The sequence below is a fragment of the Tympanuchus pallidicinctus genome, unplaced genomic scaffold, assembly GCF_026119805.1.
Source record: "Tympanuchus pallidicinctus isolate F22 unplaced genomic scaffold, pur_lepc_1.0 scaffold12, whole genome shotgun sequence".
NCBI classification, from domain to species: domain Eukaryota; kingdom Metazoa; phylum Chordata; class Aves; order Galliformes; family Phasianidae; genus Tympanuchus; species Tympanuchus pallidicinctus.
Window position 1 is genome coordinate 14,763,565 of NW_026294637.1, and position 14,394 is coordinate 14,777,958.

General features: G+C 43.1%; 1 protein-coding gene across 1 annotated transcript in view; it reads left to right on the forward strand.

The window, feature by feature from the left end:
* The first annotated feature begins 7,836 nt into the window (after positions 1–7,836).
* KLF13 (KLF transcription factor 13) overlaps positions 7,837–14,394 on the forward strand; it is a 29,860-nt gene continuing 23,302 nt past the window's right edge. Inside the window, exons 1-2 of the mRNA XM_052671758.1 lie at positions 7,837–8,144; positions 8,244–8,843. Coding sequence (XP_052527718.1) covers positions 8,303–8,843 — 541 coding nt within the window. The 5' untranslated portion in view covers positions 7,837–8,144; positions 8,244–8,302. The remainder of the gene's footprint in view (positions 8,145–8,243; positions 8,844–14,394) is intronic.

A 14,394-nucleotide genomic window follows, 5' to 3' on the forward strand; every position in this document is an offset into this window, starting at 1 on the left:
TACAGTAGGTATTAAAGTTATTGTGAAGATGTAGAGAAATTATAGTACTACCACAAAGGTAAGAGACGCCAGCACAATGGCTGAGGTGCTGGACACATACACCAGAGACAGGTCTGGTACTGGCAGTCTGGACTCAGAGCAAACATGGGCAATAAACAATAATAAAAGGAAAGAAAACCAGATCACAACTTCATAAATAGCTTCTGTTCAGAAGGAACTGTATGAATACTGCATTTAAGCTAGTACATGCATGAAAACATAGGTGAATGCATCCAATGAATCAGCTCAGAGTAATACATGGCAGCAAAGCAGCGCACATTCACAGATGGGAAAGAAAGGTTGGCTTAGCTTCTCAGGCCCTGTGAGCTTTTGTGAGCAGGATTATCTGCTGGATAAATCTCCTCTGCAGAACTGATACTAGTGCCAAAGGAAAAAAACAAAAAACAAACCTCAAGTCAGGCAAATCTCGCATTGTTGTCAAGAAATCCACATCAGAGCAGGAGTCAAGGAATGCCCTGGACTGGACCAGCCAAAATGGAGCACTAAGACAGCCCACAGAAGACAGAATCTGGAGAAGGGCTGTTGATTACCCCAGGTGGCAGCTATGCAACACACAGCTGCTCACTCACTTTCCCCTGGCAGGATGGGGGACAGAACTGGAAGGGCAGAGGTGAGAAACCTCATGGGTTAAGATCAGACAGTTCAACAAAAGGGAAAAATAAAACCAAAGAGAAATAAATAAAACAGTAAATAATGGCTTGCCAAAGAAAGTAGCCATTTTCACACACCTGCTCCACTGGGATGCACAGCTATCAGTATTTTCCCAACTCATTAGGCAACATGAAAGAATTTCTTTTGTTCCCTGCAGGAGCCCAATTTGGAAAAAAGGAAATAGACAACATGACCCCTCTACTCCTGAATTTATTTTGCAATCTAATGCAAACATACATACCAGGTGCCTGAGAGCTGTACCAAAGCTCAGATCATAATGATTCATAATGATTTTATGAAAATAAAACACTGATTTTTGAGCATTGTCCAGTTCAGTAGGTTGATCTGACATTAATCTGCTTCAAAACAGGGCGTTTTGCAATGATATTTCCACCTGCAATGAATTGCTAGCTTGCAAGCATAAACATGAATAAATGTTACACAACATTTGTTGAATAAACTACAAGATCAATTCACTCATCCAAGTGCTTCCTTGTGACATTTGCCAGAATTTTCTGTGGTTTTGAATGAAAAGATGCTTAGCAGAAGTGGCAACATGCAATATTCCAATGGGAATGATCATTCTCAGTGCATGACTATTAGCTTCATCACTTACTGCTTTTATTGGTGGCAAAATCTGAACCAAGTCTCAGACTCCTGCTGAGCAGTCTGAAAATCAAGTAATTCAAGATTTTATGTTTCACCTTTCCCTGTGCACTGAACCTTAGTAATAATATAATAATGTAATTCAATTTGATATTTGATTTGAAATAAGTTTTTGGGGCTTTTTTTTTTTAAACCTGATTCTTTACAGATATGTGCCAGAAGGGAACTGGATTTCATCATTTTCAATTCTATGAAGTTTTCATGGCACAAACGTTGTATTTCCCAATGTTCTTAAGTTTTTACACCAACAATTAGAAGGCCCTTTACTGGTACAGCTGCTGCGTTATTATGATTGGATTTCTCAGAAACACTGGCCACCATGTATTACTCATTCACTCCCATACAACTTTGCCCTCATTGAATTGCTCTCTGGTGATGCATGATAAAAAGCAGCTTTATGAAGGAAGGAGGATGAAAAAGGAATTCAGAAGCAAAACTAGGAATACTTACTTGTGGGTCACAAATTCAGGAGTTTGTACACAGCAGAAAGGCATGCTTGTACGTAGCAAAGAACCAAGGCACACTCACACAGGAACTGTGGAGTTCAGGTGCACTACAGAACAGGCCTGCTTGGAACATTCAGTAATTTATAGGACTCCCTGCTCAACACCACAAGCAACAGGACTGCTGTCTTAGAAAATACCTTTTTGCCTGCTCCATGGTTGCAAAAACAAAATAAAACAAAAGTAGCTGTGAAATAATCACACACAGGCCCAGGTATGATATTTCTTGGTAACAACTCTCAGAAATTGTGTGGAAAAAAGGGGCACAACAGCAGCAGATGTCATCTGTGACCTGTGCTGTATCTGATGCCTGACAGCTGAAGCAGAAACTGCATTTTATCATTCAGTTTGCTTGTCACAAAAAGTGCTTTATTTCTGGCCCAGGGCTTTCCACTGCAGTTACCAGAAGCCACAGAACCTCACAAGTATATAAGCCCTGTGTGAGTAAGAGGCACCTGGATTCCAGCAGTGATGCCAGCTTCCAGGTGAGAGAAATGAGCTATGAAGAGAAAAGCCAGAGGTGTCCATGTGCACCTCTTTATTGATCTATCTAAAAAAGTCACAGGCAAGGCCTGCTTTGTTCTACTGCCAGTCCTGTAAGGAGAATCAAAAAGGCTAACAAAGTGGGAAAAATGGTATTAAGCGTCTTACATTTCAAAACATATCTGTGGTATCTAAGAAATAACAACTGAGGAAGTTATTAAGGAAAAGAACTAATGTTGGATTCCAAACAAAAGCATTGGAATAAAATATTTTCCTGTACAAGCAGCAATGATTTCACTAGGTTCTCCCCCCAAGCCTTTCTCCTCTCAAGAGGAGAATATATACAAACAAATTAATTCAAAGCCCTCGAGCTCCTCCCCCACCCTACAGCCCCTCATCAGTCCAGACACTTAGAAATGTGCAGGCGTAATTTGCACGTATAGCAGCTGTGATGATTATGTGGACAGCCACACTAAGAGTTCTAAGGAATCCACTAAATGCATGCAGCATCACTGCTGAACATCTGTAACATCTAGATTATTATTTCACACCACAATACAGAAAAGGACAGCTGTGCTTCTCTTTGTTTCTCAGCTTTTATCACTTAGAAGATAGATAAACTTTATGTACTATTACTTCACTCAATCCAACGGGAGTCCAGTTAAGACCTCATTTCCCTACCTCTTGCATTGCTAGTGATAGACATACTGGGCACAAAGGTCTGCTACTGTAAATAAAAACAGACACTAAAAACACTATACTGAATTCTATAATCTATTTACTTCTACGTCATACTACTTTTCCCACTGTACACAAGGGAAAACAAATCGCTTTAGTAAAATACAGAAGTATTTTTTATGCCATCTTCCAAAAGAATCAAAATCCTTCTTAGGTGATTTTTTCTTCATAAGTTATTTTCCTAATTGTTAATTATCTGTGCCACACCAATAATGTCCTCAGCTACTTTGTGTGCCGTCACTAATTAAGGCTGTACCTGTCCAGTTTTGGAATGAAGGAAAACAGTATCAAGAAGTTTCTGTGCATCGACAGAAGCCATCAAATTACTCAGGAAGTCACACGGAACATTCTGGAAAAAGCAGCTTCAGGAAAATTTTCAACATGCATGGATTCGACTGAATTGAATTCGGGTACCACAAGAACAGAACACAGCTAGAGAAATCTGCTATTTTAATCTGTTCCTTTTTTTTTTTTTTTTTTTTTTCCTTCTCCTGTTTCTTCCAGGCTTGTGTTGTTTTGCTTTTTGCCAACAGGAAACTACTTATGCAGACAAAATAAAATGAAACTAGGTCTTTCCATCTCATCACTACTGTGCAGGAACTGAAATGGGAAAAGGGACTACATGACTTTTACTACTTTTCCCAGTCTCCTGAACAGCTTCCTGAGGCAATGTAAAGCAACAAACTCCCTGCAGTCTATGGGACTCCAGTGGTTTACACTTCTTGCGAGGGACTCAATAGATCCAAAGTATATGAAAGCAGATTTTTTTTTTTTTTGAGTAAACTCATGAAGGAAAAGTGCTGATCAGATATCTGCTGCTCTAATGTCAAATGCTTAGATGCTTTTCTGTTCTTGGGAATAGGAAATTTTTCTCAGAAAAAATTCGTCATCTTTCCCACTTGTTCCCACTTGTAACATTCCCACTTCAAATTGCCCACACACTAATTTTGCATACTTTCACTGCCACTTCCTTCATAAGCACGCAATGCTATAGCATCCTTGTAATAGGTCTTATACCATTATAGAAAATGTCTTGCCATAGCTAATTTTCTTTTCTTTTCAGCCATGCAAAATTAAGTATGAGCTGATTTAAAGCAGTTCTAGCATTTGTGTAGGTCCTTTCTTATATTCTGTTTACAGTTCTGTTAACAGAGTTCATAAAGCTAGTTTAAATTCACAAAGCATTTCAGAGCTTCTAATTCTTGTAATTTGACACAATAAGCTATTTGGGGAGTGGCAGAACAAGGCAGATTTGATATAAAATTATTTTGCTCCTATGCATTTGTAGCTAAACAAAGCTTTATTTATTAAGAAAACACCAAGTATAAAAAAAACAAAAAACAAAACAAAACAAAAAAACACAAAAATAACAACCAAACAAACCTGTTTTTTTTTTGTTGTTGTTTTGTTTTTTTGTTTTTGTCAAAGCCCAGGCTGAATTATTTCACTATGTGGAAAAGTAGTACCATAATAGAGGGAAAAATTCTCACATCAGTCTACAGGACAGCTGAAAGCACATCAAGGACCATCAAATAAAGAAAACTAAAGAGGAAGATAGAGTGTACTTTTGTTAAATTTCTCAAAATTCAGATCACTTGGTGAGAACAAGTCAGCAGCTGCAGGATATTCAGCAGAGCTGTATTTAGGATTCACTTCTCCACTTGCTCTAATAAATGCACACCACATAACAAAAATGGACATATGGCTGGGGAAATACATTATCATTATAAAAACTTTTTAAAAAAAGAGTTCATAAACAGGCGGAGTATACTGGCTGGTAACTTTAAGACCTTCTTGCACCACTGACCTAATGACTGAAACGTGTTACAAAAGGGACTCCTCACCACTGCCACTTGCACAGAGGCTGTTATTTCACACAGAAGCATCTAACATTTGTAATCCTGCCCTTAAAAACTGCAGGCGAGTTCACTGAGCAGCTGGAATTTTCACATCCATGTGACAAACACACCACACCCACCACGAGACAGCGACTTTCATATCAAGTGTTCAAGAAGGGCAATTTTTTCTCTTCTTGACAGCTATCCTCAAGTCAGAGCCACATTTTCATTCACAGCCCCACTTTAGCAAGGGAATAACACACACCCCCTGGTTACACACATCTTCCAAACATGACTAAGTTTCTTCTCGGATTAAAAAGCCTCTCTGTTGTGAGTAACCTTCACAACATTGCTCTTTTCCAAACGAGGGAAGGCACACCCAAAGAGTTCATCCAAAAAAAAAAAAAAAAAAAAAAAAAATAGAAAAGAAAAAAAAAAGGGCAACTTTTCACAAAAACAAACCTCCTGCTCCACCTGCCCTGAGCACGCAGCCAGCCTCGCAGCTCCACACACAGCAGCCACTCTGCCTCAACGTGCACAGCTACCAGAGAGCCCACTGCAGACTGCATTACGGCTAATAAGTTCGTAAGACAGCCATGGCTATGTAACAGGAGCAGCTATCAGGACAAGGTTTGAAGCTACAAACCTGCTAAAAGAAGAAAGGTAGGACTTCCTCAGCCAGCAGCTGCGTTCAGCCATTACTCCTCACCATCTGGCTGCTGCCAGAGGGTCATGCTGTCACACCACGCAGCACCTCTCTCTTCCGGCCACAGGCTCCTGGGACATGGTGAGCTGTGCTCCATCTGCTCGTGCAATGAACAGGAGCTGTAAGGAGCACAGGATATTGTCCCAGACAGCCCTCTGGGGCAAAGGAGGCTTCCAAACCAACATGGCGCTTCTCCATGTCTTCTCCACAGCAGAAAGTCGCACACAGCATGTAAGGCCTTTCCTGATTGGCCGCTGCCACCTCCTTCTGGAGCCCGCCAGAGCAGGGCAGCCAATCACACCTCCCGGCTCACCAGGGGGTCTCTCCTCCTGGCACCAAATGGCCACCAGCTGATGCTGCCACAATCTGGAGAGCTCCAGCTAGCATCTCTCCTGTGATGAGGGCTGGGCTACACTGCCCCTTCTTGACCATAGGAGGCTCTTGTGGCAGCTGCTGCTTCAAGGACAATGCAGCTGGGACAGGCTGTGGAGAGCACAAGAGGAGACAGCAGTGAGGAGGTGATAGGAGGGTCTGAGGGGCTGTATGGGACAGGGACATGGAGGTACTGGAGTGAAGCAGAAACACCCTGGCAAGCTGGGACAGAGATGATGGTGATGGCAACTGGGATGTCCAGGCCACCCTTTACCTGCCCATTTATTGGTAACATTCCTTGCGAAACAGGTAGGACCTGAACTCTATCCTTTCCTCACTGTTCTGACAATGACCCATGTTCTTCATGGCAGGAGAGCTGTGGGGTTTGTGCTGTGAATCTTCTGCTAATTCCAGAGAGCTGCCAGGCAGGTCTACTTCAGCAGCCCTCCTCCCTTGTGGAGGAATAGGAGCTCAAATTCAAAACTCTTCATTAATTGTTTTCTTTATTAAAATGTGTTTTTTTCTTTTCATAACTACTTTTTCCTTTAGGAATAAATAGTTCCAAAATCAACCTTTTTAGTCGGAAATGTGTAAACATTTCCTGTAGACAGATATGTTCAGCAGAACAAACGGTATGACATGCCTGCATCAGAATGATTTGGCTCAGTTCAGCACGAAACCACATCCTCCTGCACCAGCAGCGTGCCTTATTCCTCCCTGAGCTGCAGTGACTCAAGTCCTGCAGAGCACCACAGGATGCGCTATAAAGGGAGCAGACACTGAGGACAGTGGTAGACGTGGGTTACTCATTGAGCCTGACCTAGAGGGAAATGCTGCATGAGAACCTAAAGCACAGCTTCTATAAAGCACAGCTTCTTTAAAGCACAGCAGTAGCACATTCAATTGCTCCTGAATGAGGCATTTTCATGTGCATGAAACCAACTTTTTACTCAACACTAAAACTATGCGAGTTTTTGTAACAGATGTTCCCTTCCTCCCACACTCCCTCCAACTCCAAAACTTTCCATCCAGAAAGGCTTCCAAAGTAGCCCTCCTGATTTCTGACTGGCTCTGTCTCAGACAAAAGGTCCATCTATACTTCAGGCAAGAATTTCACAAGCATTAGTCTATAGAGAGCATGTTCCAACAAAAGATAAGTACAAACTGACAGCCCTCAGCTCTGAATTCAGATATAGTTTTTTAGTTAGTTACGCACACAGCCCATTTATTCATTCAAGCATTAATCTTTATAAACTGGCTGTGCCATCCTCTGTGAGGTGGGAATAATAATAATAATAATAATAAAGCAACTTTTAAATAATTGAGAGGCAGCATAGTGCTACAGCAAGGAGGGCTTTGACAGAAAGGATGGTGATTTGTACTGTGTATTCCGTGCAAGTCAGTTAAACCTGTCGCAACACATTACAGTCCCCGCTCGAACTCCATCTGCATGGCAGCAGCCCGAACGGTGCAACCTCCCTCCTTTTTTCTGGCACTTCCAACTTCACAACGGTGAAGCCCGGCGCACGTAAAATCGCCCCTTACAGCTCAAGCAGCGGCAGGGCGCACCCCGACCCGCCAACATCCGGCTCCCGAGGGCGGCTGCCTGCCGGGCGCTGCCCGCTCCTTCCCGCCCGCCGCCGGACGCCCCCGCGCAGCGCAGGGCGGAGGTTGCCGCACGCTCCCGCGGCGGGCCGTCGCTCGAGGCACGCGGCGCACCAGCAGCCAATCGGGCGCTTCCTTTCATCCGCGGGCGGCGGCCGCCCGGCCCTGCCCTGCCCGCGCGCCGCCGAGCGCTCGGCCCCGCGCGCCGCCAACCTGATCGGCGCAGGATGTGGCCTCGCGGTGACGTCAGGGCCAGATGTTTCCCCAGACCACGCCCCGCAGGGGTCCGGGCCACTCCGAGCAGCGATAACGGGGAGAGCTTATTCCGCTGTCACCGCGCCATGCAGGGGCTGGGGAAGCCGCGTCGTTATCGTGTGACGCGCTCGAAAACGCAGCATTAATTCACGCTCCAAGCAACAGGCTGCCGGTGCCGGGATCTATCTGCTCGTCTTTTCCTTCTTCCATTGGACTTCAGCGCTTTTTTGATCTAAGGACAAGCTGGGCGTGATCGTCACGAACGGGGTTGCGTTTTTGATGGCTGCTAGGTCAGGCTGGACTTCTCCACAGAGATCTTCAGAAATAAGGAAGGGTCTGCTTGCATAACCTTTTTTTTTTTAACAGAAGGAAAAGTGCCTTTTTCTCACCTCTTCTGTTTGGATTTCTTTTTGGACTTATGAAAAATGGCAACGGCAGCATACGTGGATCATTTTGCAGCAGAATGCCTTGTTTCTATGTCCAGTCGTGCTATTATCCATAGTCCCAAAGGGGAGACTGATCCCCAGCCTGATGTCACAATGTGTCCTTCGTCGAATGGAGAGGAGAAGTGGGAAGTCAGAGAGACTGGGAAGGACAATGGATCGTCGCTGATGGTGGTAGCCAGCATTTTAGCAGATCTGAACCAGCACGTCCCAAACTCACCCGCTCTCAAAAGGGAAAAAACAGAGACCTTTGATATCACAGAAAAAATACACATTTCTATCACTCCTAAGGAGTTTGGGGAAGAAAGTGTGTCTTCGGCTAGTAAGCGTGGAGGAGGAAAAGCAACCACACCTACTAGCCTGGCTGCAGTAACTGAGCCAAGCCCAAGACAAAAGAACAAACGCGGGAGAAGCTGGACTGACCCTGGATCACCCCAGAAAAAGCACAAATGCCACTATGTGGGGTGTGAAAAAGTTTATGGCAAATCTTCCCATCTTAAAGCTCATCTAAGGACCCACACAGGTTAGTTGCAATCCAGCCAGAGATTTATTTGTTACAGCTTGGTAATTAAAATGAATGTTGGAAAACAAACAAAAAAACTTGTATTTGGCCGCCATTAAGTTTTCACCTTTCAGAACTCACGCTAGGAAAAACTAACCAACCAAAAAAAAAAAAAAAAAGAAAAAAAAAATAAGTCCTCTGGGAATAAACCCTCCTTACTGGGCATTGGTTCAAAGCTATGTTGCCCTTTTTATTACCTAATATCACAGAGAACGGAGCGTTTGTCGTCTGTGTGGATCCTACCAAGCTGTAATTTTTAGTTGCTAGCTGCCTTCTTCGGTGCATCTTCTACTTCCCTTTCCAAAGCTTCTTACCCTCCCCCACCTACTTTTTCCTGCCTTGTGCTCCCATCGCTGCCTTTATACCTGTTTATTGCTTCCCATACAAGAATCAATACCCTTAATACTTTAAAATTAAATGTTCTAGAGGCATCCAAACGGCTGTGTTTGTTTCTTTCTTTAGCAGGCATTTTTGTGAAACTAGAGCAGGCAAGAAGGCAGTTGAAAGGCTAAACATGAGTCACAAGGAGATACTGAACATAAGTGCAGAGGGACATGGGCGGCCTCAAAAAAGCTTTTGAGGGCTGATTTCAGTAGCAACAACAACAACAAAACATTTGAACGCTAACGCTAACTTTTTCTGACCAGCGTTCACTTCTTGGTGAATTTGACCCCTTCTTTGTTGCTGTTGTATGAGTCACGCTCACACAAAAAGTTGAAGCCTTGCAAGCACCATGGAAGCTATTGAAACACTTAGGAATACTATCTTGAAAAGGGCCCCGTGATACGCCATACTTCACACCTCTGCCTAGTGGTGGGGAGCAGGATGGCCTGCTTCACATGGGGAGCACCAGAAACTGGGGAGATTAATCTCTGCTGGAGATCTGGGCAAAGCACTTATGGCAAGGCACCACACAGATGAAGGCAGGCTCGTGCAAGCTGTTCCACTGAGTTATTCAGACAAATTAGTTTACTAAAGTCTGTGATCAGTTTACTTCTGATGTTCAGAAAAAGATCAGAACCACACGATAGACACCTCCTGAACCATTAGAAATTAGAAGTGGCAGCCCCACCCACACAACCAGACCTCTACATGTATACCTAGCTTCTCCTGCTGCCTTCTTGGTATAAAACAAGAGCCACGCTAAACTGAGGATATGTTTTGCTCCGTGGGAGAGAATAAAGACCCATCAAGTGAGAGCATATGGACGGACAATTCCCTGTGCAGCACAGCCAAAGGAACAGCGTGTTCCTGGCACCCTGGGCAGCTTGCCCTGCTTTGCACTGTGCAACTGTTCTCTGCCTGTTTGGAGTTAGACAGAAAAGGTGTTTGCATGGAATCGTCTCCATTATTTTCAGTTCTTTTGCTCTCATTTCTGGCCTTTGCCATTGCCCTAGAAGTGAAGAATAAACTCAGCAACGTTACTGGGTTCTAAAACCAACTGGATACCTAGGGGAACTCCCCGATTAAAGAGGAGGGCTGGGCCATGCCCACCCTGCAGGGAGTGGAGCAGAGTAGGGGGAGCAGCGCTCTGGGCTGCCACTGAGCAGAGTCATTTGGGGACGCTGGCTTGCCTCCAGGTTCTCGCAGTTGTGTGGGTTGTTTTTTTTTTAACTCTTCATTTCCTGTATTATTTTTTTTTTTTCAGGTCTGTAGGGCTTAATTAGTCATTGCTGTAACTAATGGCACAGAGAGAGAAGGAGAACATGTGCAGGAGAGCTAGAGGAAAAGCAGGAAGAGGACTGGTTTTGCCCAGGGAGTGGCAGGACCCTCAGGAACTAGAGCTTCTTTGTGTTTTTTTTTTGTGTCTCCAGTGTCTGTGTGGGAAGCTTTAAACTAAGCTGCCAAGTCTTCTTCCTCACTGGCAACAGGTCTGTCCCTGTTTGGATTCAGTTTTAAAGGCTTTAACACCTCTTACTTGTCTTTAGTGTTTCCCAAGGTGTTTGTGCTGTTTTTATTTATTTTTCTTAAAGTAAGCTGTGACAGGCTTGGAAAAGCTAACAATATGCAGTGACTTACAGACTGGTTGAACTCCAAAACACATAATGGGGTTCTACTGGTTTAGAACATGGGCCTTGGGTCTCCTCTGCTTTTCAGCAACCAAAAAACTTACCTATCTAAACATGTACACATTGGTCTACCCATCTGTCACGTGCATAGGATAGTGGCTAGCCACACCACCAGACAGTGGATCAAGCACTCCAGTAGAATGTGAAATGTACTTTAAGCAGCTGCTCTAGTAACTCCCAAACCTGATTACTAAGCACCAACCAAAAGCTTCTGCTATGGAGTGAAAATTTTCACTCCATGTGCTGTATGACTAGACCAGCTGGTATTTAGGGGCAAATTGAAGTACTGCAGGCTAGAAGATACCAATGATAGTGCTGGAGGTATTTGTACAGTGTAGTTTATGAACAGCTTTAGAAACTTGCTTGCCTTTGTCAGCCACTGTGCTCACAAATTAAAGGCTTTGCTCTTCATGTCTGGAAGAAGGGCAAGCAATATCACTGATGTTACGGCGTGGCGTGGCAACACTTTCAAGTGTTATTCAGTTAAATCTAGTCCACATTCATACAAACTGAAAGCTGGCATTATTTTCGGGCTGTTTGGTGTTTCATATGAATTCTTTCAATTGTTCTAGCTCAATTTCAGTGCTCAAGTGGCCAAAGCAGACAGCAGTGTATAGGATGCTAATTAACCCATTTCTAACGGAAGAAAAGCTAGAACAACAAAGGAGGCAGCATCTTCCTTTTTTCCTTAGGTCATTGCTTGGACTAAAGTGTTTTAGAGTGAAGCTATATGTGCTAGAGTGATCCATAGTGTCTTGTATTTTGTATGCCAGCAAGTTAGGCTAGCTTAACCTTTGGAATGCTTCATCTTTATTAACAAAAACAACCTTGAACCAGGCAGATAACACTGGTCACCAAGATGTCTGCAATTCTCTCTGCCAGCCTGCAAACCCTTCCCCATCCCCCTAGGTTTCCTTTCATGTTTATATTTTCCACCCCACCCACTCACTGGATGTGCTGGAGTTTACCATGATCATCAGCCACAAAGCCCTTGAAGATTTAATGTTTACCAGAAGGTTATATTTAGTATCAGTGGGTAACGTCAAGTCCAGATTCTTTTCCACTGAGGTTCCCGTGGACCTCAGAAGCTGTGTTGTGCTCCACAGATGCAGCACTCTGTCTAAAGCTGTAGTGATCTCATTGATAAAAAATTCCACTGGCCTAGCAGTTTAAGAAATCCCCTTTACTCCTGAGAAGATTCCTCACCAGAAAGTACTTGTGGAAAATCAGGCAAAGCACTTACATTACAATGTTTTCCTCTTAAGCAAGTTTTCTGCGCTGGCTTACTAGGCAGGTTTGAAAATTCTCTGGAGTCACTGGTTACCAGTTAGCATCTCTGATGCTTCAGTGGGAAGAAAGAGTGCAAAGCCTGACAGCCATCTCAAGGTGGAACCTCATAGCACATGATCCACAACTCTTGTGTTTTAAGAAGTTATAGAGCGCATTGACTCACTGCATTATACAGCATACAAATATACAGAATCCCCAAAATTCTACATATTACAGCTCCCCCCAAATCACTGCGACCTCTAAAGCTTTTACCCATCCTCATTAGTACCTCATCATACATGCACAGAAAGCACAAAATACAGCATTGCTCAATTATTCCAGTGAAACTCCCTTCTGAACGTCCGAGTAATGCTCACTGAGCACTACGCCAGAATGTAGGAGGTGGTTTTCAATAACCAGAAGCGAATGTGTTTGCACTAATTAGTATGAGCTAAGGAGAAGTAGCCGCCAGTGTCAGTCTGAAGAGCTACTGTGATAAGTGTGTCTGGTGGGACAGCTCACTTAACAGTGGCTCCTCTGTCGTATTGTTAAACTGTCACAGCTTACTTCTCCATTGCTGCCTGGGCATGGAAAGAGACTACCTTATTTTAAGGCAACACTATTGGAATTTTTAGGTAACACTATTTTAAGGCAGTAACACAATTTCAAGGCAACACTAAGGAACCCATATGAAAAAAAAAACACCAATGTTTAACTTACCATTTCTTCTCAGTACCATTTCTTCTCAGTCATTTCCCTAAAAATTTTTCTAATGAATTCATAACTGAGACCTGTGAAGGTGGGAAAAGTCATAATATATTTGGTATTCGAAAGCAGTCTTCTGACATACAAATGAATTGGGCCACACTCTCACAAGGGTAATATGCCAGCAAACAATTAGGCTGGACAAAGTAGGGTGGTATCCAACCTGTGTTTAGGTTTGCAAAGGAGCCTTGATATAAAGTACAGATAGTGTTTTAAAAGGAAGGATGGTTTTCACTTTCAGTTCTAGTAAATCTGATTTGTTCTACATTAAATTAAAGCACAGCAGTTAGGCACAACTTCTTTAAAATGCATCTAAATCACCTAAAAAAAAGCATCACAAAAATGCTCGTGAAGAAACTGAGCAATAAGCATAAGGTTGAGCAAGTTCACACTCCAATAAAATAAGGTGTATCTTACATTTTAGCACCTCCCAATAACTGGAAACTTACGAGTTTATCTAGAAAAAAGTGGACTAATTCTGGTTCTGGCTTAAGTTCCCTTTTAGCTTCCTTTGTGCAAGCATGTAATGACTGCAAAAGGTGGTAAATGTGCATGAGCTAAAGGCAGGCAATGTTGATAAAGAAACAAATCCTTACAGAAGGCTGCAATCTGAGAAACTTGACACAATTCCTCCTGTTACCCAGCTAGTGCTGTGTACCACTAGTTCAGATCATCTTCTAAGCTAGCAGCTCTGGATGCCAGACTGAACATGAAGCTCCCTTCACTCTCAATGGGACACCAGCAGAAACTGGAAGTGATTTCCCACAAGCAGGAGTACAGTCTAAGCAAATTTAGATGCTGTTCCACAATCTCAGTTTTGGTGGCTCGGCCTCCAGTTTTTTTTACTTGTGTCGATGGTTAGCTGGCTGGCTTTACATGACTAACTCACTACCATTAGCATACATTCAGTTTATCAAATGGCTGCAGGGCACCTCTAAGCTTTTTCTGCCCCATAACACTCTTTCTTATACTGCCTTCCATTTCCTCTCCTTACCAAGCTTAGCAAAAACTTCTCTCAAATGTTATTCCTTGAAACCAGCTCAAACAATAGCCTCAAGACAGCTTCAGCTTTGAATGCAACAGTACACATCGCCCTGCAGCCTAAACCATAAGCATCCTCCCTTATCTTTGTTTAGTATGGTTGCCTGTTTGTGAACCTTACAGAAAATTGATGTTCTTAGCTGACTCTTAATAAACTTTTAATTTTCAAAACAGTACAAAACTGCAAAGCCTTGATTTATTTTTTTTTCTGAAAAGGCTCTGCAACTCTTGAGAAACATTCTTAATTCTTGTAAGAAAGTTTAATTGCACTAAAGAAGCGTAGTTGAAAACATGAAACAACTTCATCAATAGTCCTGCTGAAGTCCTTAGTCCAATGTGCAACTCCAAAAAAGATACGAGTTGAGCAT